This window comes from Pinus tabuliformis, chromosome 3_2, assembly GCF_031772625.1.
Source record: "Pinus tabuliformis cultivar Carrire ecotype Pingquan chromosome 3_2, CPIR1, whole genome shotgun sequence".
In the NCBI taxonomy this organism is placed as follows: Eukaryota; Viridiplantae; Streptophyta; class Pinopsida; order Pinales; family Pinaceae; genus Pinus; species Pinus tabuliformis.
In genome coordinates this window covers 765,391,693-765,417,534 of record NC_142302.1, presented here as the reverse complement: position 1 = coordinate 765,417,534, position 25,842 = coordinate 765,391,693, and the positions used below count along the sequence as shown (strand labels likewise).

Here is a 25,842-nt window from a genome sequence, read left to right as displayed (position 1 = left end):
GCAATGATGGTGGTATTTTATGTGGAAATACAATGGACCACTGAAAGTCAAAATCACTCTTTGGCTCACCTTTAGTGACTAGATTTTAACTTGGGAAAATGGCCAAAAGTGGGGGTGGTTGGGCCCAAACAAATGTGCCCTATGTAAAGTCTAGGCTGAAATAACCTCACATGTCTTTATTTCATGCAGTTATAGAATTCAAGTTTTGGTCTGATAAAAAATCTTTTTAACCCTGTTTCTTCAATTTAGAATAAGGACACTCTTTCAGATTGTGTTAAAGATTGGGTGAATCATATCTTAGTTAGATAAAAATTTGTTCTTTCTGTTGCTTTTGTGAACTCAATCTGGTCGGCTCGTAAGCAATCTATCTTTCGTGATTCTTATATTCCTATTGAGGTTATGATGGGCATCATTGAGGGAGTCTGCAAAAATTTCAAGAACACTCTTAAAAGAAAAAATAAAGTCTCATTCATGCCTCCTCTTCTCCTAAACTTTCCTTGGGCCTTCTTTGATGGGGCTAGTCAGGGATATCCTCCCATATGTGGTGTCCGTGTTGTCATATATTTTCATCAAAACCACCATATGTTGATTCGCTACTCCCCTGGACTGGGCACGAACACGAAAGCAAAGCTTACAACCCTATGGACGTTGTTATATGTGGAAAATTATAAGAAAAATAAGAAGTTACAGATTATGGGAGATTCAAAATTGATGAAGAAAGAAAGGCAGTCACTGATACCCCTTGCCTGGAACACATTCTGAATCATATCAACAAGGAATTAGGGAAGCTTGATTGGTATTCAGCCACATATTTTCTGAGAGCTAAACATGAAAGCGGACACCTTATCTAAGAAAGCTTTACAACTTCCATCAGGGTCCTTTGGTATTTATGAGGTACTAGATGGACAAGAGACCATAGCCATGGAATTTCATCTTTAACACTTGTATGAATGATTTAGTTGATCTATGTTTCTTTTTTGGACTCCTCTTTGATCAATACTTTTTAAACTGATCCAATAATGTGTATTTTTTGTCTTCTAGAAATAAAAGTTTTTTTTGTTTTGTTTTTGTTGCACTGAGAGACACTCTACAGGGCAATATGGAAGAAATGTTGTAATGTCCTGTTATGTTATGTCATCTAGACATTTTGACTTGGTTAAATAAAAATAAAAAGAACAAATAAAATAGTTTATATACACTAGATCCATGTTAATTCTAGATTTATCAAATGCCAAAAAAGATTAAATCTCTTAAGGTGTAAATTTTTCCTCAAATTTTACACTTAAAAAAAAAATTTACACTTTAGATTTAATCTCTCTTCACACTTAATAATCTGAAATTACTATAAATATAAATCCTCATATATATATAAATAATTAATTTATCCCTATATAAATATAACTTGTAATAATAAATTCAAGTTAATAAATTATATTATTTAACAAACTACTTCAAAATTTGCATGGTAAGACATGAACGCCGAGGAAATGTCATGAATTAAGCTTTACCCTGCAACTTTTTACTCTAACACACGCCATGCTTATCATTGACTTAATTAGAATTAGGCCACACCTTCTCAAGAAATCAATATTACCAAAGAAGGTGTCCCTAACGTTACCTACAGAGGCCATTGGTAAATTACTCCGGCCAAATCTAGACTAATCACTTATACGACCGCTAAATTTTAACCAATTCCTTGACAGAAAATCCTATCGAGCAGACTGCATTGTGATGGATGCACTAGACAATGAGGAAAATGCTCCCAATCGCATTCAGAAATCCTTCCATTTACTGTAAAACTATAAATTTCACTTCACATCCGTCACAAATCTGCTACTGTTCTTTCAATATCCTGTCAGAAACAGATTCGACATACAACAATGGTTTTCAGGCAGAAAGCAATGAAGTCTCGCCGTCAAAACCCTCAGAGTCTGATATCGTGGATCAAGTTTGCGGGTTTCTGCGTCACAATCAATGGAATCTTCTACAAAATATGGTGCCCAGATTGACGGCTTCCCGAGTCGTCACAGTGCTGTCAAGATATAAAGACGAACCACGAGTTGCTCTGGAGTTTTTTCTATGGATAGGAAAACAGCTAGGGTTTCAACACACAGTTGAATCGTATTGTGTTACAATCGATATTGTGAGCAGAAGTAGAATGTGGGCATATGCCCAGGCTTTACTTCAGCGTTTTGTGATGGAAAAGGGTAAGGATTCAGTGTTGGAAACTGCTCAGTATTTGGTGAATGAATGTCAGAATTCAATGGTTTTGGATATGCTGATTGATTTGTTAACCAGGGCTAAGATGTTTGATGAGGTTATTGCAGTGTTTAATGTCATATGTGGGTGTGGGTTTGGTCATTCTGATAGGAGTTACAATAATCTGTTGATAAGTCTGAAGAAAGTAGGGCTGTTTTCAGATTTTGACATTACGATGGTGCAGGAGAAAAAATCGAGGAGCACTAGAGAAATGTATTGGGTTAAATCTAGGAGTTTGGGCTGTAAATGTAGGAGGAAAGAGGGAATCGGTGGTTTGTTTTTTGATTTAAACTGTAAAATGCCAATGAATGGGGATTATTACAAGGATGGAAGGGAGGAATTGAAACTAGTAGGTACAAAGAAGGAAGAGGGTATTGAACTGTGTCAGGAGACCAACATTTCTTCTGCCGGTTCAGATTTTTCCGCGAGGAGTAATAGATTCATAAAAAGCGCTGCTATGAAGCATGTTTCTCATGGTCATCGACTTACAGTGATCAAATACAATGCTCAAATAAATGTTTTGTGTAGGAAAGGCAAAATTGGGGCTGCTTTTAGAATTAAAGACGAGATGGTCAGGAAGGGTCTTCGTCTCGATCTATTTACTTATAATACTCTCATGAATGGGCATTGTAAGTTGGGTGATATGGAGGGGGCAAATGAGCTTCTAAAGGATATTTTTGAGATCGGTCTTTGTCCCGATCGTGTCACGTATAATACATTGATGGGCGGGTACTGCAGGAGAGGCGAGGTGGAAAAGGCACTCGCATTAGTGTATACAATGGTGCAAAATGGTTTCCAACCCAATCATTTTACATGTAATATACTCATTAATGGGCTTTGCAAAAGAGGCCGGATGGAGGAGGCAAAGAAGCTTTCAATTGAAATATTGGACCGGCATAAGACCTCTAACTTAGTTACTTCCACCATCCTGATTAACGGGTGCTGCTTCGAGGGCAACATGCAAGGGGCAGTAGAGCTGTGGAAAGAAATGATAGGAAGAGGAGTCTTGCCAGATACTGTTGCATACAATGTGCTTATCAATGGATTTGTTTTGGAAGGAAATATGGGATATGCTTTCAAACTGGTTGGGGAAATGATAAAAAGGGATCTCCTACCCGATTTAATTACTTACAACGTACTTATTAATGGATTTTGTAGAGAAGGTGAACTACAACAGGCCTGCAGGATGTATGCGAACATGATAGATGCAGGACTTGCGCCAGATCTTGTCTCTTATAAAATAATTATTAGAGGTCTTTGCAAGCATGGAGATCTTAGTAAAGCAAATACTTATTTTCAGAGAATGCTTGAAAGTGCTATCAATCCAGATCATGTATTTTTTAATGCTCTCATTGATGGGCACTGCAACATGGGAAATATTACAGAGGCTTTTAGATTGCGTGATGAAATGGCTGCATTCGGCTTGGTGCCAAATGTTTTTACGTACAATGCACTCATTCATGGTTTTTGCAAAGAAGGCAATATCTCAGAGGCTTTCAAGCTAAAGTTTGAAATGATTGCAAATGGTTTCAAACCTGATGTTGTTACTTACAATTTGCTTATAAATGGACTTTGCAAACCTGGTTGGATATCTGAAGCTTTTGAGTTACATGATGAAATGATAAGGAAAGCTCTTGTTCCTGACAAATTCACTTATACTGAACTTATTTCTGTCCTTTGCAAGAAACGAAAAACACAAGAAGCTCATGAAATCTTTTTGAAGATGCAAAGAGATGGTTTGTGTGTGGATCATGTTGCATACAATATCCTCATTAAGAGATACTTTAAGGAAGCCAAACCGCACGAGGCTCTAAAACTTTACGAGGAGATGGCAGAAAGAGGACTTTTGACAACGGCCCCTATTCAGAATGTGCTCATTGATGGGCTTGGCAAGAAAGGCACTGTTCAAGAAGTTCACAAGATGAAATGATAAGGAAAGCTCTTGTTCCTAACAAATTCACTTATACTGAACTTATTTCTGTCCTTTGCAAGAAACGGAAAACACAAGAAGCTCATGAACTCTTTTTGAAGATGCAAAGAAATGGTTTGTGTGTGGATCATGTTGCATACAATATCCTCATTAAGAGATACTGTAAGGAAGCCAAACCGTACGAGGCTCTAAAACTTTATGAGGAGATGGCAGAAAGAGAACTTTTGACAACGGCCCCTATTCAGAATGTGCTCATCGACGGGCTTGACAAGAAAGGCACTGTTCAAGAAGTTCACAAGATGCATAATGAGATGGTCTTAAAGGGCTTTGTGTCTGGTTCTGATGCATACAATGGCTAGTCAATTGGCCTTGCGGTGAAGGTCACTTTTAGGAAGCATGGTGCTGAACAACACAATGAATACAAAGACTGCTACAGCCAGTGAAGTATTCTCGCAAACAAAAGCTCCTGATTGCAGCTTTTACACACCAAGTTAAATTCCGAGGGATCCAATTAACGAGAAGTCTAATCGGGTAATTCTTACCTCTTTCTATTTTTTTCTAGTATTTTAATTAGCATATTAAGGTTCTTTCTTAATAGTATGGAGTCTGTATTTGCAAATGGAAATATTGGGCTTAATAGCACGAAGTCCCTAAACATATTTGAATTGACTACAACTTCCTAAACTTCCTGTCATTTTGGAGCCCTTTACTGCTGTGCCTTCATTCTCATATATAAAGTAGAATCTGCAATGTGAGGACAAAGTCCCCCAGGCAACTATCACTGGTGTACCTTCTATTGGTTTGCCATGGCCTATCACTCATGTTGAAAGTAGAACTTGTTGGTTTGGCAGTGATCTGAACCCTCTAGACAAACCACTAAACACCGCCAGTTCCTGAAAATATTCTTTCTGCAAGGAAGGCCACTTGAGACTCTTTCAACGGGCTATCTTTTTAAGCTTCCAGTCACAATTTCCAATACAACAAGATCTTCATCAACCAGACCCTTTTTTTAAACTTAAAAATTGTGTGACCGGTACACATCTTGAGGGACCTGGCAATAAAAAAAGGAAAGATCATCTGCTAGTCATCTTTTTGGAAAACTCACATGCAGTCGGACTTTACACCATGAGCTCTATTGAAATTTGAGTGTGAGAGGTATTGCAGTGACGCTGAATAATGTAGAATGCTATTTTTAGATCAATGATCTGGTTACACTAGTGGTACTGATATCTCTCTTTTCGTTATTATTCAATGGATTACGTTATAGGTAAAGATGAGATGGAGCAGTGCACAAAACAGTTTCAGGTCGCCAAAGAGCATTTGGAGTTTTGTTTAGCGTGGCTTCCTCTCCTCTATTGGCATGACATGTTGCTGGCGATTTTTATTACTGTCAGAGAATAAAAGAGCCCACATTATGAAAAAAAGGTCTGAACTAAGCCACTTGCAAATAAGACGGTATTGTTTGATAGGTCATTTTTAAAATTTTAGATAAATTTAGTGGTTTTCCTTGTCTTATGGCTTAACAAGTGGGAAATATAGGCCATTGACGCATCTCATTCTTAGGTAAATCATACCATTATTTTGACGGTAAATGATATATTTCTAGATATAAAGGCATATGACATTGCTGAATTTCTCCATGACATTATCAAGATCGTTGGGCCCTCTTATATGGTGCAAATCATAGCTGATAATTCACCTGTGCGCAAAGTTGTAAGGTTGATCTAGTCCCTTATACTGGACTCCAGTCATAATGTAAAAATTCAAACTTATTTTATGAAAATTTGAATAATGAAATTTCATGGATATTGAAGTTCTCATAGGTTTCAATACATCATTTCAATATGATATGCCATCGTTATTCCCAAACTATTTGTAGAAAGTTATTTAATTCGGAGTTTTTGAACTTACTTGTGATGTATCATGTGATATGCCTAAAATTCCATCATGTTGAGTCCTGTTATAGAGGTTATGTTAGGATATATAGCTTACATTTCTATTAAAGTTAATTTATGAGTTTAGGTTATAGTTTATGCTTTTATTCACTTTGTATAGAGCAGTCTATCCCACATTCGTAAGTGGAAATGACTTACTGAGCAATCATATATAAGGGTGTGAACTCCATTGTAATAGATGCATCTTTTATTTTTTGATAATATCATATCGTGTTATTGTGAGATTCTTTCTTTGAGCTCAATTATGTGAAATCTTGGTAGCATCGGGAGATACTCATGTGCCCTTGGCGCTGGGTATGTGAGAAGAAAACACTCATGGAAGTGATTGTATGAGTGTATGAGCTAAGTGATGGGGCATTGTACTTGTAGACCCATGGTATTCTGATAAGCCATGGTCTTGCAGCCTTTGAAATTAGAAGCCAATGGAGAGGCTTGAATTTTTTTTTGGAGAGGAGAATAACAAATGTTTCTTCTTGATTGGGGTTCTGATTTGCTGAGGAAACTGTAGACCTGCAAAGGAGCAGCAAGGTACTTTTGAAGGATGTGAGTAAATTAGTTCATGGGGCAAATCTGTTAGGAAAAATCTTGAAGGAGGCCGTTAGGTTATTCTTAGGGGAAGGAAGGAAAAGGGCACAAGGAGGAGGCGAGCAGTTGAGGGCATTAAAGGCAGTTCGTGCCCTAGAAAGGTCTGGAACTGTGGTTGGGAACAGGCTGCAACAAGGAGCAACAGGCCGAGGCCTGTGCAAAGGCAGAGAAGGCCTGTTTTGCTCAAGCCACAGTAGAAGGAAGCAGGCTGAGGTTGTGAAAGGTCTACAGGACCTAGCTGGGGAAAGATATTTGTTAATTTTAGATAACAATGGTATGTTCTATGCTTTAGAGAAATTTACTTCAATTTTTCTTATTAGCCTGATATCAATTTCCAGACTAGCAATCACATTAACATTAATAGTAAATGCAGATAGAACATAAACAATAAGCAGAAGACAAGCCAAGACAAGAGGACACAATATTTGGTAGATGCCAGGGAATAACCCCAATGTGGGGAAAACCCTTTGATCAAATCTTCTTATTATTCTTCAAAAGTTCAGCGGAAAGAGAGAGAGTACAATATACAGAATTTACTTTCCCAAACACTGTCAAAACATTCCAGTCAAACTGCAGTCAATAGGATGCCCTAACAAGAAAGTCAATGCTGGTCAAACCAGCAGAAAGTCACCTTCAAATCAGCTCGGTCAAACCCAGTCAACTCAGCCTCCAAAGACAATCCAAATCACCTCAAAACAGTCCAAAAATTCTTGGTCAAACATGGTCAACACAGTCAACTCTGCAGTCAACACTGGTAAACAACTGCAAACACCTTGATTTCTGTGCCAGGAGCTGCGGCCTAAGAAAAACCAATTTCCTGCTCGAAAAACACAGTCAAAATATGAAGTTTGACCCTCGGTCAATGTCCGTGTGATAGCCCAAAAACAGATCTGTGATTTTCAGCCTGTAATTTCCAGTCAACGCATGAGGAAAGAGATGCTCCTGTTTGCTGTACGAACCAATGAGGAGAGGAGAGAGTAAGATGTGTGTTGATGTGTGTCCAAATGAGGAAAATGACTCCTCTATATATACACAACGTTGAGGATGAAGAGACACGTCTGTTGGGCTTCATGAGCCTACATTAGACTTCTGGCCGACCTTGACAATTTGTCCATAGAAGAAATAAATTCATAAATCCATTTATACTTGTAAGAATGAGATAATCTTTAGATCAATCCTGCACCTCTTGGAAAGAAGAATCCAATAAAAATATCATCTCCATCATATGAGCTGTCCAAGGTGGAGTTTGTCCTAGTTCCCAATTTTAACACTCCCTCTCAACTAGGGAGAACTCCACCTGCCAAACCATCTGTCAATCTGTACCATCCCTGTCATCCCTACTGAACCATGAAGAAATAATGAAGAAGAAATGATCGAGAGTGTATCATACCACTCTCCATTGATTCCAAATCAATATCAAACATCCTAACATAGGGAGTACGGTAGTACACGATACGTCTATCACTAAGTTGCACGAAACGGGGAAACGGAAACGAGTTTTGGAAACCGGAAGCGAAACGAAACGCGACCTCCCCAAATTTTGGAAACGGGGAAACGCGATATATATATATATATATATATATATATATATATTAAAAATATTTAAAAATTATTAATATATATATGTGCAATCATAAAGCATTAATGATACATTTACTTAAACATTTTAATATTAAGATTAAATTTACATCACATTTACTCATGAGTCATCACATAATGAAAATAAAAATATAGGAACTGGAAAATCCAAAATCAGCGTTTATTTATATTATTATATGAGGCTGCAAGTACAATAAAGACTATAAGGCTGCAAGAACTATAGAGACAAGTCACAAAAGACTAATCCTCATCATAACAATCCTCATAAAAAATAGAAGCAGCAGAATGCTCAACAGTGGATGGTGGTGCTGAAGAAGATGATGCACCAATTCCACTTCTAGAATCGTCCTCAATATTCAGGGCAGCAAGAGAGAGATCCAAATCAGGATTTTCTGCATCCACATCCCATTCTTTAGAAGGACCACTGTTGTATTCTGGACCCCTACGAGATGCAAGGCGAAGGTTGGAGTGCACATAAACAAGATCCTCTGCTTTCTGTGAGCCCAACCTATTGCGCTTCACAGAATGAATAAAACCATAAGTGCTCCAATTCCTTTCTGCTGATGAAGAGCTTGCCACTTGTGAAAGAATACGAATGGCAAGGCTTTGCAAATGTACACCATTTGCTCCATGACAAATCCACCACCTAACTGGATTCATGGTGCTTCTCTCCTCCAAAGCTGATATATCTGCATAATCATCTATTCCTGCAGCAAAACTGGCAAATTCCTCCTTTACCTCCCTATGTAGATGAGAAGGAAACATTTTCATAAGTGCTTTTTTCACCCCAGTAGCCACCTCTCTATCCTTATGGGGTGCCTTCCTCTTCCCATTGCTTTTAGCAATAAGCTCCTCATCATAAAATTTGGGGTTCAAAGCATGTGCTAAAGTGTGCAATGGTGTATTGAAATTGTTCCACCTGTCAACAATGATTTTCTTGATCAAACCAGCAAAATGATCATCAACAAACAGAAGTTGTGGAGACTCCTGCGAAATGATTTCCATAGTTTTCTCAACCATGGAATCCATGCCATCATATACCTCTCCCAAGAAAGGTTGGTCAGTGTCAGCACTCCAGAGAAGCTCAAATGCAGGGGTTGTGAACTTTAGCAAGAAATCTACCTTGCTCCATCAATCCTCATCAAGGCACAATCTACGCACCATAGATCCCCGCTCTGAATCTGCTTGTCTCCACTCAATCCAAAGTTGACTCACCACCATAGAAACTAATGCATGCTTAACCTCAACAAGGCGGCGCAACATCACGAAGTTTGAGGCATATCTTGTCTCAGCAACTTTTAACAACTCCAATTTGGAGTACTCTCGAAATATGGCCTGAGACTGGTGGTGTTGGTGATGAATTTGATAATCTCCCTTGCTTCCCCTGTGACTTCCTTTATCCAGGAAACTTTGTTGTCGATCTCCTCTAAGATCAGATTCAGATTATGGACAATGCATGGTGTCCAAAAGATGTGGTCATACCTCCCCTCAATAATTAAACCTGCAGCTTTGCAAACTGGTGCATTATCCATGATAACTTGCACCACCCTGTTAGGCCCTATTTGTTCAATAGCTTTTATAATAACATCAGCAATGAACTGTGCATCTTTCACCTCTCCTGAGCAGTCTTCTGCCTTGATAAACATTGCTCCTTTGGGGGAAGTGGCAATGATATTTATCAATGGTCTGCGCCTCATATCTGTCCAACCATCTGAGACTATGGTAACCCCAGAGCTACTCCAGGAAGAACGAATTGGAGCTAAAATGTCCTCCACAAGTTCCTTCTCATTTCTGAGAAGCTGGGTTTTGACTTTCTCATAGTTGGGCCCCTTGTACCCTTGAGGAGCTTTGTTAACTGCCCTTATCATATCTTGCCAGTAAGGAGAGTGAACAACATTGAATGGGATACCACATGCATAAATGCACCTGGCCACTCTGGAATCAGCTTCTTCTCTTGCTTGCACATTCACCAATCTAGCAATTCTGCTATCCTGAACTGAATGGGATGCCCCTGAGCCTCTGGTATGTTTGGGTGCTGGTTGTTCATGTTCTGGAGTGTGACCAACTCTCCTCTTTCTTGCTTCAGCTACAATCCTTGGCTCAATGTTAGATGGAGCTTGAGTAAGGTCATCATGCCTTCTCTTAGTACCATCCGCCTCATCTTGCTCTCTTTGATATGCCCTCCTTACCAACGGATCTGATGTTTTTGTGCAACCCACAATCCCCTGTCCTCCTCCATGCAATAGATGCGCCTTCACTCTTGGGTAGGAACCCTTGTACATATTATTGCAAAGAGTGCATCGCCATTCCCATGAGCCACCACCTCCACATTTTTGAAGCTTCGTCACATGCCTCCAAAGAGGATAATATTCAGCCCTTGGGTTGGCCCTAGGGTTTGAAGTTGCAGCTGCACTTTGGCTGGAAGCCATTGCTGCAAATTTGCAAAAATAAATTAAAAAAACAAATCTGTAAATAATAAAAACGTTTTTCATATTTTTGGCTGTATAAACCCTAGAAAAATTAAAGAAATAGTAAGAAAAAAACTAAGAAATGAATGTGGCTTACCCAAATTAATTTTCTGTGGCTGAATCTACCCTAAAATGCCAGAAAAGAGGAGAAATATGGCTGTAGCTGAGCCAAATCTGCTGCAAAAATAAATTTAAAAAACAAATCTATAAATAAAAAACGTTTTTCATATTTTTAGCTGCATAAACCCTAGAAAAATTGAAGAAATAGTAAGAAAAAACTAACAAAATGAATGTGGCTTACCCAAATTAATTTTCTGTGGTTGAAACTACCCGGAAATGCCAGAAAAGAGAAGAGAAATATGGCTGTAGCTGAGCCAAATCTGCTGCTACAGAAATCTCCTGCTGAAATCTCCTTCTCTTGCTGCTGAAATCTCTTTCTCCCGCTGCTGAAATCTACTTTGCTCACTGCTCAAAACACCCTAGCTGAAACAACTGCCAATCTCCAAGAGAAACTCCTTGCTGAATAGTGTGATGAGAGAATGAGAGACACTGCTCTTTTATAACTTTAGAAATGGTTTCTAGAACAGCTTAGAAACCCTAAAAAAAATTAAAAACAAATTAGAAAAAAAAAATTTAAAAAACAAGTGATTTTTTTGGGGAAACGGGGCCCGTACGGCCACGTTTCCATTTCGGGAAACGTGACCGTACGGCCGGAAGCGCGTTTCCAGGCCGTACGGTACGCGGAAACGAGTTTCGTTTCGTTTCCCCACCTGAAACGCCCTCTACCCCTGCGTTTCCTGCAACTTAGGTCTATCAGTGTTACTTGGTCCCTATCCTCATTTCCCTACCCATTGGCCAAATGAGAGGTACTTCCCATAAGTCCCAGATTGCATGGGTAGGATGTATCGGCAGGAGAAGGTGAACCACTCATCCTAATCATGGAGTATCATAGGGGAAGGTGAACCACTCATCCTATGCATATATCCACCATCATGGGGTATCACAGGGGAAGGTGAACCACTCACCCTATACACAGCGCACCACTAGGGGAAGGTGAACCAATCACCCTATGGTCGCTCATAGCTCCAAGAAGTACCCCCAAGCCCCTCAGAGCTCCCAGAGCTCAATATCCAACTCAAATGGGACCCTCATAAGAGGGTCTCTCCATGACTCCAAGTCGTTCACGAAAGGTTAAGAATTTGACCTTACCCAGGAGCTTTGTAAGAATATCTACGATCTGTTCATCAGTCCCAATGTGATGGAGCCTTATTGCTCCTCGTTGTACCATATCCCGGATAAAGTGGTACTTGATATCAATATGCTTGGAGCGGTCACGAAACACAGGATTCTTAGAAAGACGAATCCCACTTTGGTTGTCCCAGTGGATTACGGTGGTATCGAGCACATGCCCAAACAGCTCAGTAAAGAACTTCCTCAACCAAACAGCTTCACAGGAGGCCATACTAGCAGCAATATATTCGGCCTCAACGGTGCTCAAAGCAACCGATTTCTGCTTCCTGCTCATCCAATATATCGAAGTAGAACCTAGTGAGAAGCAACATCCCGATGTGCTCTTACGATCCACCACACTGCCAGCCCAGTTAGCATCAGAATAACCATGGAGCCTCAAATTCCCGACAATGTATCTCAGTCCATAGGTGATTGTGCCCCGAAGATATCTCAAGAGATTCTTGGCAGTAATCCAATGTATGTGATGAGGCTCGACCATGAATTGACTCAATGTATTCATTGCAAAACATATGTTCGGACGGGAGTTCACCAAGAACATTAAGCCCCCATGAGTTGACGATTCTCAAAAGGATTTCCCAGCTCGGGCCCAACAACACTTTCACATAACTTCTTGAAGTTAAGTTCCATCGGAGTAGTCACGGACTTACAATCCACCATCTCGCATCTTTCAAGTAGCTTCACAATGTATTTTTCTTGGGAAAGGAAAATCTCACCTCGCTTTTGCCAGACCGCCAAGCCTAGGAAGTAGTGCATCAATCTTAGGTCCTTCATCTCGAATTTGGAAGCCAACTCCCTCTTGCATTGATAAATAAGAGGGTGTGCACCTGTCACAAAGAGATCGTCCACATAAAGTACCAAGATGAGAGGTCTATCATTTTCATCCTTAAAATAAATGTTCAGATCAACTTCACTTGTAAAACCCAGCTTCATCAGATAACTGTTGATCCTTTCATACCAAGCCCAAGGAGCTTGCTTCAACCCATAGAGGACTTTCTTCAACTTGCATATATGTGTCTTTCGATCTAGAATTTCGAACCACTCGGGTTGTTCTACATAGACTTCCTCCTTCAGTGAACCATGCAAGAAGGCGGTCTTGACATCCATTTCATGTAAATTCCATCCTTGAGAGGCAACAAGGGCAATGATCAAACGAATGGTCGTATATCGGGCAACTGGTGCAAATATCTCGTCATAGTCCACACCTTCCTTTTGAGAAAAACCTCAAGCAACAAACTTGGCCTTCAACTTTTCAGCACTTCCATCAGGTCCATGCTTGATCTTTTAGAGCCATTTCGAGGTGACAATAGATTCTTCTTTGGCTCTATGGACCACATCCCAGACATCATTCTTCATAATCGACTCATACTCTTCGTTCATAGCATCCTTCCAAACTTGGTGCTTCACAGCTTCTTCGAATGTGCAAGGCTCAGTTTGAACAATGGTGCTCATGGCAGCTAAGTACCCTTGGTACCTATTCGGCTTCTTACTTTCACAAAAAGTTCCCCTGGGTGCAATATGTCTCTCGACATCTTCGAGAGTGTCCCTAAGCCATGAGGGTCTCCTTTTTGAGGAGGAGGGCTCATCAGGAGGTGGATCAATGGGATTCATTGGTTCTTTAACATCGGGCATCAGCTTATCCTGCGCTCTCCTTGCTTTCCTGTATCTGCTTATTTGTCCTTCCTTGGAATAGGAAGGTTCCTAATCTTCCCAAGGGCAACATCTTTATCAAAGGTGACATCATGAATTATCTCCACTTCTCTTTGACCACACACATAGATTCTATATGCCTTTGAAGTTTCACTGTAGCCCACAAATGTTCCCTTCTTCCTAGATGCATTCAATTTGCTTCTTTTTTCTTTCGCCACATGAAAATACACGGGGCTACCAAAAATTCTAAAGTGAGAAACATTAGGTTTCTTACCGGTGAAAACTTCTTCAGGAGTTTTGAAGTCCAATGCTTGATGAGGGCATCTATTTTGAACATACACGGGAGTGTTGGCAGCTTCTTCCCATAGGAACTTCGGAAGGCCTTGATTATGAAGCATGGCACGATTGGCTTCTATAATAAAACAATTCTTCCTTTCAACAACACCATTTTGCTCAGGAGTATATGTGGTAGTAGTCTCCCTCTTAATGCCAACTTCTCTACAATAGTCATTGAACTCATTTGATTCATATTTGGTTTCATTATCAATCCTCAATATTTTGATCTTCTTCCCTGTTTGATTTTCAACTAAGGCTTTGAAAGAGCGGAACCATGTGAACACTTCGTCAAATAAATCCAAGATTTGCGAGAGAAGTCATCCACAAAGATAGAATAATATAAATATTCTCCCAAAGATGTCACTAGCAACATACTAGATAGATCAGAATGAACCGATTGCAAAATATCGGTAGTCTTGCTATCACTTGAGGGGAATGGTCCCCTTGTATGTTTTCTTTTGACACATTCCTGACAAACACCTTCATGTTCTACTTTAAATTCATGCATGCCTGTCACCATCTTCCTTGCATTGAGTAGAGCCTTATAATGTATATGAGCAAACCTCTGGTGCCATAATTCAGATTGAAGAGATGTGTCGCAAGACATAGCTCCCAATGGACTTCCTCCAACTTGATATAGGCTATCAACCTTGAATCCAAAAGTAAATGCTTCTTTGAAATTTCTTTTCCAAACACGTACCTTTCCATCAATGAATGCCACCTTGAATCCTTTGTCCTCCATTGTCGAGATAGATACCAGGTTCTTCTTTAGATCAGGTACATATAGTACTTCTTGTAGATTAATGATGTTACCTTGATTCAATTGAAGAGTAACATTCCCAACTCCTTTCATGGGATAGGTGGCATTGTCCCCAAGAATGATTTCCAAATTTGTATATTTTTCTATCAGATTTGAAAGAGCCTCCTTATACCCAGTGAAGTGCCTTGAGGCACCACTATCAATCAACCAATTTCCCAAGGTATTTGGAGGAGAGGCAGTAGAGAGGGCAGATATAAGATAGAATTCTTTTTGCTTGTTATCTACAACATTAGATTCATCATACTTGGAGTTTCTTGATCTTTTGGGAGGTCGACCATTTCCATGTTGAGTAGTGGGAGCATTCCTTTTTCCTTTGTTGTTGAACCTGCCATTCCTTTGATTGTTGTTGCCCTAAAATTGTTGCAGTTGTTGTTGTCCCTGAAATTGTTGCGGTTGTTGTTGTCATCATCCCGAAGTGTATCCCTTCTATTAGGACACTCCCTAGCATAGTGGCCAAACCTGTTACAAATGAAGCATCTACCCTTTCTTCCATCTTTGAATCCCAGTCTTCCTTGACATTGCTTCTTTGAACCTGCATTGTTCTTCCTTTTAGCATGAGCAGAGAATGCAGTAGGATCATTTCTATTTGAAGGCATGTCTCTCTCCATCATCCTTGTTTCTTCTTGAGTACATGTAGTAAACAATTCATCAAAACCTGGAATCCGGTCATTGTTGAGGATAGTAGTGTAGAAATTTCTGTTTTCCCACCCTGGTTTTCAGTTTCTCCTTATTTCTCCCATGTAGTTAAGTTCCCATTCCCATAACCATACATTTAACAGACTGAAAAAAATAAATATTGTTGAAAACACAAATTCTGGAAATTTTTCAGAATGCTGGAAATTGCAGAATTAAAAATCAGCAATCAAAAAACAGCCATTAATACACATTAAAACACTGATATTTTTGGTCAACTTGACCCTGGAAAAACCCCCTACAACTCTTGGGGAAAACCAGTTTGAGAGCTCTTCTTTATTTCTGAAAATTGCCTTTTTACAGTGAGAATTATTCAGCAAAAAATCAGCAAGCAAATTTACAACTTATCTCCTTTCCTGTGCCTCACAACAATCTGGAAATTACAGCAAACAGGACAACAATAAATGCTGTACGACCTCCATTTTGTGTGCAGAAAAATCAGCAAACTGCTCCTCGATTTTTGTGCAAAAATCTGCCTTTCACTATGTGCTGAATCAGCTGTACAAATCTGCTCAACTGCTGCCTTGGAATGTGTGCCAAGCTGCTGACTCCTTCTCCTCCCTGCTCAGAAATCTCTCTTGCTCTCTTGCTCTCCTTCTCCCAATCTGCTCATAAAAGAATGAATGACCTTTTCCTCCTTTTCTTCCTTTAATATAACTCCAAGTGACTTTTGGGTGATCTCTAAATCCAATGGCTGAAATAGATTTAGATCAATGGCTGAGATTAAATGCTCATTTAAATTTCACTTTCTATTTTTTAATTCACCCCACTTCAATAAAGACCCACTTAGTCATTTATTTCCAAAGTCACTTTTCCTTTCTAATTTTTCATTTACTTTATAAAAGTTACTTTAAAATTAGACTTAGTAACTTTATCACTTAAAGTCACTTTTAAATTAGATTTAACTTTATAAAATTATAAAGTTACTTTAGGAGAAAAATTAAATTCTTTTGGACACTTTTCCCTAGGCCAAAGATCAAAGCCTTAGGGAACCACCTGTCCTCCGGTACCAAATTTCAACACTCCCTCTTACCGAGGAAGGTGTTCCTCACCACACCCATCTTGTCTCTGAAGTAGACATGCTTGCCCCGTGGTTAGGCTTTGGTAAGAATATCTGCAACCTGCTCATCAGTGGAAATATACTCAAGCTTCACAGCTCCCTTCTGAACATAGTCTCTGATGAAATGATATCTGATCCCAATATGCTTTGACCTGTCATGAAATACTGGATTCTCCGTGAGTTTAATGCAACTCTGATTATCACAGTAAATCACTGAAGGTCTCAACGGCTGACCAAATAAGCCAAACAACATCTTGCGAAGCCAGATAGCCTCACAACTAGCTAGATTGGCTGCCATATACTCTGCTTCCGCTGAACTCAGTGCTCCTGACTGCTGCTTCCGGCTGAACCATGACACTACTGCTGAACCCAACCCAAAACAACACCCTGAAGTGCTCTTCCTATCAGAAGCACAACCTGCCCAATCAGAATCAGTGTACCCTGCCAATCTCACTCCATCTCCCTGCCTGTAGTCCAGACCATAATCCACTGTCCCCTGCAAGTACCGCAAAATGTGTTTTGCAGCCACCCAGTGAACCTTCCTAGGCTCACACATAAACTGACTCATCGTGTTGACTGCAAAACAGATATTTGGTCTAGTGTTGACCAAATACATCAAGGAACCAATCAGCTGCCTGTACAATGTGGGATCCACCAACTCGGAATCCGAAGCATGAAGCTTCTTCCAGTTGGTGATCATCGGTGTCGACATGGGTCTACAATCCTCCATGTGGAATCTGCTAAGGATGTCCACAATATACTTCCCCTGCCCCAGGAAGAAATGCCCCTCCTCCTGCCACACCTCCAAACCCAAAAAGTAATGCATCAAGCCGATGTCCTTCATCTCAAACTCCGCCGCAAGATCTCTCTTGCAGTGCTCTATGAGTCTCTCTGCACCTGTAATGATCAAGTCATCCACATACAGTACCAGAATGAGAGGCTCCTCACCAATCACAATAAAGTAAAGGTTCGGATCTGCCTCACTCTTTGTGAAACCCATCCCCTGCAAATATGTATCTATCCTGGAGTACCAAGCTCTGGGAGCTTGCTTCAGGCCATAAAGGGCCTTCTTCAGTCTGCACACATGGGACTCCTTCCCATGCACCTCAAAGCCCTGTGGCTGCTCAATGTACACCTCCTCCTGTATGAAGCCATTGAGAAATGCGGTCTTCACATCCATCTGGTGGATCTTCCAACCCATCTCTGCTGCTATCGATATAATGGAGCGGATCGAAGTATATCGAGCCACGGGAGCGAAGGTCTCCTCATAATCAACTCCCTCTACCTGGGAGAACCCTCTAGCCACAAACCTCGCTTTGAATTTCTCAATGCTTCCATCTGCAACATGCTTTACCTTGTAAAGCCATCTGGAAGTAACCACGGATTTGCCCTCAGGCCTCGGCACCACCTCCCAAACATCATTCTTCATGTTAGAAGAATACTCCTCCTGCATGGCCTCTCTCCAGACCTGCTGGCTAGCTGCCTCCTCATAGCTAGAAGGCTCAGAGTCAAGGATGCTGGTAACCATCGCCATATAACTACAAAACCTCTCAGGTGGTCTACTCTCTCTGACCGGCCTCTTCGGCTCAGCAACAGATGTGGCATCTCTCAAGGTGTCCTGAAGCCACTTGGGCTTCCTCTTCCCTGAGCATGCTTCTCCCATAGGAGAATGAAACTCCTCCTCCTCATCATCATCAGTAGCCTGAACTCCTGATTGTCTGTCTGCTGTCCTTCTGCCTGCACCTGAACCTGTAGAAGCTGAGGTACCGTGTGAACTGTCCATCAGTGGACTCCCTAGTGAACTGCTCTGCATGCTGCCCGGAGCACCACCCCTCTGGCTCGATGAGCCACTGCTCACTGATGGACCTGACATCCTCATAGATGTACCTCCGGATCCTCTTGATCCCTGCCCACTGGATCCCTGCGACTGACTCAACTGTTGCTGAGGGTTTGGCTGATCCAGATATTCTAACTCCCGTGACCTCCTAAAGGCCCTGTCCTCCTCGAACTTCACATCCCGTCTGACAACAACTCTCCTCTGTGCAGGAATGTAAATCCGAAAGGCCTTTGAGGTCTCACTGTAGCCCACAAAGATACCCTTCTCTGTGGTGGGCTTTAGTTTGGTCCTCTTCTCCTTGGGTATATAGGAGTATGTAATGCATCCAAAGATATGAAGATGACCAAGATCAAGCTTCTTCCCAGAGAAAGCCTCCTCTGGAGTCATGTGCCCCAAGGCACGATGCGGACTCCTGTTCTGCAAGTAAACAGCTGTGTTGCAGGTCTCTGCCCATAAGAACAATGGCAACCCCTGATCATGTAACATGGCTTTGGCAGCCCCTATGATGGATCTGTTCTTCCTCTCCGCAACCTCGTTCTGCTGGGGGTTGTAAGGAACAATGAACTCCCTCCTAATGCCTGCCTCCGCACAATAGTCAACAAACTCTCCAAGGGTGTACTCTCCTCCATTGTCCGACCTCAAGGACTTGATCTTTCGACCTGTCTGAGTCTCCACAAGAGCTCTGAACTCCTGAAACCGCTTGAAGACCTCACTCTTGGTCTTCGAAAAATAAATCCAGGTCTTCCTGGAGTGATCATCAATGAATAAGACATAGTACTCATATCCACTCAAGGAAACATGAGACATCCGACCGCTCACATCGGAATGAATCAAATCAAGTATCCCCGTCGCTCTGCTGTCACTGCTGGGAAAAGGGGATTTGGCAAACTTGCCCATCGCACAACCTCTGCAAGTATCAAAGTGATCAGTACTGAAATCTGGCACACCTGTAGTGATCTCCCGCAATGTCCTCAAGGCTCCATGATACATATGACCCATCCTGCGGTGCCAAATCTCACACAGCTCAGAACTGCTAGCTCTGCTGTCGGTACTACTGCTCAATGCCAAAAGGGGCTGAAATGCAAACTTGTACACCTTTGCATGGCGTACACCTATCACTCTAGCTGAATCAGCTGGAGTGCCCCTGGGATACATCAACACCTGTCCTCCCCTGAACAGTACCTCATATCCTCTGTCCTCCAAAGCTGAGACGGATATGAGGTTCTTCCTCATCCCTGGCACATAAAGAACCTCTGACACCTTCAAGGGAGGTTTGGACTCCCTCTGAAATGTCACTATCCCCACCCCCGACTGCTCTAACAACTCTGTCATCACCGAGTACTACCTCGATATCAGTGACACTCTCTGAAAGCTCTGAGAAGTACTCACGGACTCCTATCATGTGACGTGAAGCCCCACTGTCCACATACCAGATACCTGTAGATGCTCCGCTAATCGAGGGAAAAGCATGCTCCCTCTGAACCTGTGTGGCAGGTGATCCTGCACTAGAGGACTCACACGTAGTGAACGCAAACTCTCGGTCAAAACGACTAGCAAAGTCCTCAATCTCTGCTGAAGCTGCCACGTCCTGGTTCTTCCCCTTCTTCTTCTTCTTCTCTGGACACACAACTGCATAGTGTCCCATCTTTTGACAATTCCAACACTTCACCTTGGAATAGTCCTTCTGTGTGTTCCCCTGTTTACCTTTACCTTTGCCTTTGCCCCCACCACCGCTTGTGGAAGCCTGCTTCTTCCCTTTGCCTTTCTTGCCTCCTGCCACCAGTGCTACGTCCTCATCCTGCTCAACTGGCTTGGCTGCCCCAAGCTGTCCTTTCCTGATCTCTGTCTGAATGCAATCATCCCAAAACCTCTCCCATGTGGGAAGGGTCTCACGTGCACAAACCCCATCAGCAAAGTTCAACCATGAACGGGGGAGGCCATTCACTGCAATCCGCACCAACTCAGTGGGTGGAATGGCCTCTCCAATCGCTGCCAACTCATCTCTCACATTAGTAATCTTTGTGAGATATCCAGCTGCACTATCATTACCCATCTTAATGTTCTTCAGCTTCTCCTTCAGTACCATCTTTCGGTTCTCATTGGTACTCTGGTAAAGATTGGACAATGCTGTCCACATCTCATGGGCATTGCTCTTTCCTCTCACATGAGGAATGCAATGGTCTTTGATTCCGTCTAGAATCAGCCTCTTACCCTTATTGTTCTTCTTTTTATACTCAGCCAACTGAGTAACATCAGTGGGCACAACAACAGGGTTCTGTGCGGTATGCACCATGATATCCCAGACTTCTGCCTCCTCAAAGATACTCTGCATTCTCTCCTTCCAAACGCTGTGCCCATCCAGCCTATCCTCCACCCTCAATCCCAATGACATCCTGCTGTCCTAAAACTGAAAAATAACACTGCTGTAGTAAAGATAAAACTGCTGTTTATGAAAAAATCAGCTTGCTGGAATTTTCTGAGTGAAAAATCAGCAACTGTAATTTTTCCTTTTGCTGTCCCAAACTGCCCTTCAGCACTCAAGCTCTGATACCATGTAAAAATTTCTGTTTTCCCACCCCGGTTTTCAGTTTCTCCTTATTTCTCCCATGTAGTTAAATGCCCATTCCCATAACCATACATTTAACAGACTGAAAAAAAATAAATATTGCTGAAAACACAAATTCTGGAAATTTTTAATGCTGGAAATTGCAGAATTAGAAATCAGCAATAAAAAAACAGCCATTAATACACATTAAAACATTGATATTTTTGGTCAACTTGACCCTGGAAAAACCCCCTAAAACTCTTGGGGAAACCAGTTTGAGAGCTCTTCTTTATTTCTGAAAATTGCCTTTTTACAGTGAGAATTATTCAGCAAAAAATCAGCAAGCAAATTTACAACTTATCTCCTTTCCTGTGCCTTTGGAAATAAATGACTAAGTGTCCTATGTATCTTGTTCTTTGCTCTGTTTTCTGTTTCATGAGATCAAACATTTAATTAGTGTAGGTTGCAGAGGTAATTTGCTTCAGTATTTAGAAGAATAACTTGATAATGTTAAAAAATCAAGTAGGTGGAGTAGATTAAAATTTGCTGCAGTAAGGGTTCCTTGAGGATTAGGAATTTTCACATTGGTTTGCATTGCTAGCTTTGAACATACCAACCAACTTGTCATATCTCTCCTTAGATGTGTTCGAATCGGAGATGTAACAACTAAATGCTTATGAATAGAATCCTTGATGATCTTCTTAGCTTTGACTTCACCTTTCATGTACTTTGTCTTAGCAACAACCGGTGCATTTGAAGGAGGTTCAATAATCTTTCCTTGCACATAGTCCATAACATCATGCTCTTCCAAAGTCTAATCAACAGACATCTTCCATGCATGATAATCAAACTTATCATGGAGCTTGTCATCAGGTTTGAAGTAAAATGAGGAGGCCATTGAATCTTGTCCTTGTCCAACAAATCTCAGTGATTACTCTTCACTCTTGCTTGGGCTTTGTCTTCACCTCAGCTCTGATACCATCTTAATTTTAGATAACAATGGTATGTTCTATGCTTTAGAGCAATTTACTTCAATATTTCTTATTAGCCCGATATCAATTTCTAGATTAGCAATCACATTAACATTGATAATAAATGCACGTAGAACATAAACAATAAGTAGAAGACAAGCCAAGACAAGAGGACACAATATTTGGCAGATGCCAAGGAAAAACCCCAATGTGGGGAAAATCCTTTGATCAAATCTTCTTATTATTTTTCAAAAGTTTAGCAGAGAGAATACAATATACAAAATTCACTTGCCCAAACACTGTCAAAACAGTCCAGTCAAATTGCAGTCAACAGGATGCCCTAACCAGAAAGTCAACGCTGGTCAAACTAGCAAAAAGTCTCCTCCAAATCAACTCGGTCAAACCCAGTCAACTCGACCTCCAAAGACAGTCCAAATCACCCCAAAACAGTCCAAAAATTCTTTGTCAAACTTGGTCAACGCACAGTAAACTTTGCGGTCAACGACTCTGCAGCCAATGTTGGTCAAACAACTGCAAACACCTCGATTTCTGTGCCAATAGCTACGACCAACGAAAAATGAATTTCCTGCCTGAAAAACGTAGTCAAAAGTTGAAGTTTGACCCTCGATCAATGCTGGTCAACGTCCTTGTAATAGCCCAAAAACAGATCTGCGATTTTCAGCCTGTAATTTCCAGTCAACCCAAGCCAACGCATAAGGAAAGAGATGCTCCCGTTTGTTGTACAAACCAATGAGGAGAGGAGAGAGAAAGATGTGTGTTGATGTGTGTCCAAATGAGGAAAATGACTCCTCTATATATACACAATGTTGAGGGTGAAGAGACACGTCTGTTGGGCTTCATGAGCCTACGTTAGACTTCTGGCCGACCTTGACAATTTGTCCATAGAAGAAATAAATTCATAACTCCATTTATACTTGTTTGAATGTGATGATCTTTAGATCAATCTTGCACCTCTCGACAAGAGGAATCCAATAAAAATATCATCTCCATCATATGAGCTGTCCAAGGTGGTGCATGGCCCTAGTTGCCAGTTTTAACAATATTTGTGGGCCATGAGCTGTTAGGCGTTACAATTGCCCCCCATGAGAAGGTAATAAGGGCAAATTGAGGGGCTTGTGTGAGGGTCGTGGGCTATAGGAGGTAGTCACAACAGGACATACTTGTAAAGAGGGAAGATTATAGGTGGACCGAGTGTTTAAGGAGGGATGGGAAGCCCTAAGGTGCTACAACAAGGTGGCTGTGTGGAAAGTCCATTAAAGGAGAAGTTGGACTGAGTGATTTTGGGTAGTGAGGGCTTGAAGGATTTAGCCTTAGCCCAAGGATTTCGTACTTGTGTTTTTTGGGCATTTTCAGGGATTGTAAAGGGCCACTATCCTTGGTACGAGAGCCCTTGGATTTCTTGTTAAAGGACTTATAAGAAATTAATTTTGGCAATTAAATTTCAGTGTTATGTGCTTGATTTAATTGTTGGTGTATTTTTTGCTGTGCAAGTTGTTTTAAAGTTAGGCATTTTAGTGTGTTTATGTTTTCCAACTAATGTTGGAGAATCAACTAGGGCAGCAATTAAAACAATTCTCCTATCCTTAACCACTGCTTGTGAACTTATGTTAGCTTCTTATTATTCTTTATTAGATTATTTTCATCAAACAATTATCAAGACCATAAACCATGAAGATCATAAAAGACAATGGACACAAGATGTAGGCTCCAAGCTAGGGAAAAACCCCTCTAAGGGGAAAACCCAAAAATAATTTCTTCTCTTCTTATAGAATCAGATCAAATGAGAAATCCAAGACCCAAACACCAAGACCAAGTCCACTCACAAGCCCCAAGTCAGCCCTCCTTCCAAGCTTTTCCAACAAGTCAAATTCTCCACAAGCCAACAATGGTCAAACCCTTCCAAAATTGGCCAGACATCAGATTACAGCCCCTGCAACAGAGTTTCGGCCCCCTGTAACAGACTTGCAATTTTTGGCCCCCCTACGATTCTGAAATTTAGCATGTGTGGGAGTTTTTAGGGCCGATTTCCTTCTCCTTCGACCTATCTTTCTCTCTCCTTGTCTTTTTTGTTGGTTTTCCTTCTTTCTCAAGGGATTGAACTTTCTTGATGGTGAATGCTAAATGAGGTCGATCTACTCTTATATATACACATCTGAGGAGGTCTAATTGCTCCAAATAGGGCCGACTTGGTCTTGTATGGACAAAATGGACATTTTGACTCAAAATAAAATTCCTTTTCCTCTTTCTTATCAAATTCCAAATGGCACTTGACTCCAAGACTTATGATAAATTTATTTTTGACTTGACAAACCCTAGAAGCATGAAGAACATGCTTGACCTAAAAGACAAATGAATTTGAGCATGAAACCCATGCTTAAAATGGTAATTCTTTTCTTCTTTTTACAATAATATATAATGTCATAAGTACAAAGGTAATTATGAAGACCAAATCTAGTTACATTCTCCAACATTCTCTCTTAACTAGGGAGGTATTCGTAATTACATAACCGTTATGAGGATTCTCTCAAACTGGAATATTCTCATAAGAAGAATCAAATTGATAATCCATTCTCAAGCATCAACATCATAACTAATATTGTCAACATATCAAGGCCTTGACTAACAAGCTTTATCTCTCTACTAGATCAAAGCACAATGCTGGGAGGTTTTACGTGAGACACCACACCACCTCTCAAGGCATATACCCTATCCAAATGTTCATTGGGCATGTCCTTCAAGGTCTATTCTTATCTTGGATTCCTAATCCTCAAAGAATATCAGTTCTCTTCGACCACTCTTATCTTGGGTACCCTGTCCAATCCTCAAAGAGTGTCAACCCATAGGACTACTTCCTATCTTGGACTTCCAATCCCTAAGGAGTACTGGTCCCAGATGCTTATCCAATCCTCCATTTTTCCTCCCAATGCCTTCACTAGACATACGATTGTTAGTCCTGGTCTAGTGCATGGCACATGGAGAATATGATGTCTAACATCCCTCCCTCTCAACCATGGAGAGGTTACTTACTTCCTCTCAAGTATAAAGGATATTTCTTCCATTCAACTAGGAAGACATAACCACAAGCTCTTTAGCTTATCTTAAACTTCATCAATACATCAAGTACTCTTTCTTCCATGGAGATCTTGAAGAAGTAGTTGCATGGCTCTGTTGAGAAATGGCAACAAGAAATTCCAATTTAATTTGTCCTTGAATTAAACTGAGAATTAAAATCAAATTATTTTCTCATAGCAACTTGTAATAGTTAATTAAGTTAAATTGACTTAATTAACTTAGGAATTTCGAGTTGGAAGTCTATCTGGAGTCATGTAAGTGTGATCCCTAAGTTTTAGGGGTCCAGATTGAGTTTATTGGAGTTGTAATTAGAATCTAGATATCTCAGTCTAATTGAGTTATAGTCAGTTAAACTAGTTCTAACTGTTGTGGGAACTAGTAGAGGTCTAGTAGTGAGTTGGTGCACCAGTGCTTCCTTAGTGCCACACCAACTAACTGAAGATTCACTCAAGAATAACTCATGCATGTCTCTTCAGAGGAAGACACAGTTGAGACTAGAGTGTAGGGACAATGTACTATCAGTTGTATAATTTTCCAAGTTGTACAGATGGTGCATGAAATCAGTTGAGAACCTAAGTTTGGATTGCCCAATTATGGAAGAAGGATTTCCTCATTAAATAGAGGTTGATTCCTCTAGGAATTGCGCAAGGAAATAGGGGCTTGGAGACGAGCTAGCTTGTGAGCAACGAGTTGATCATACTTGTGCAGTAATTGTTCTAGTGAGAACAAGTTTTATATTTTCACTCAGATTTCTAATTAATGCAATATAGATAGTAGGGGTTTTGAGTAGTGG

At 40.8% G+C, this 25,842-nt stretch overlaps 1 protein-coding gene across 4 annotated transcripts in view; it reads left to right on the top strand.

The window, feature by feature from the left end:
• Positions 1–1,555: 1,555 nt before the first annotated feature.
• LOC149182876 (uncharacterized) overlaps positions 1,556–25,842 on the top strand; it is a 64,258-nt gene continuing 39,971 nt past the window's right edge. Inside the window, exons 1-3 of one of the 4 annotated variants that reach the window (XM_089416977.1) lie at positions 1,556–4,720; positions 5,457–5,614; positions 5,796–5,902. In XM_089416977.1, coding sequence (XP_089273103.1) covers positions 1,748–4,189 — 2,442 coding nt within the window. In that variant the 5' untranslated portion in view covers positions 1,556–1,747 and the 3' untranslated portion in view covers positions 4,190–4,720; positions 5,457–5,614; positions 5,796–5,902. Of the gene's footprint in view, positions 4,721–5,456; positions 5,615–5,795; positions 5,945–25,842 lie in introns of all 4 variants that reach the window. The other 3 variants (XM_089416975.1, XM_089416976.1, XM_089416974.1) reach the window with 3 other exon arrangements.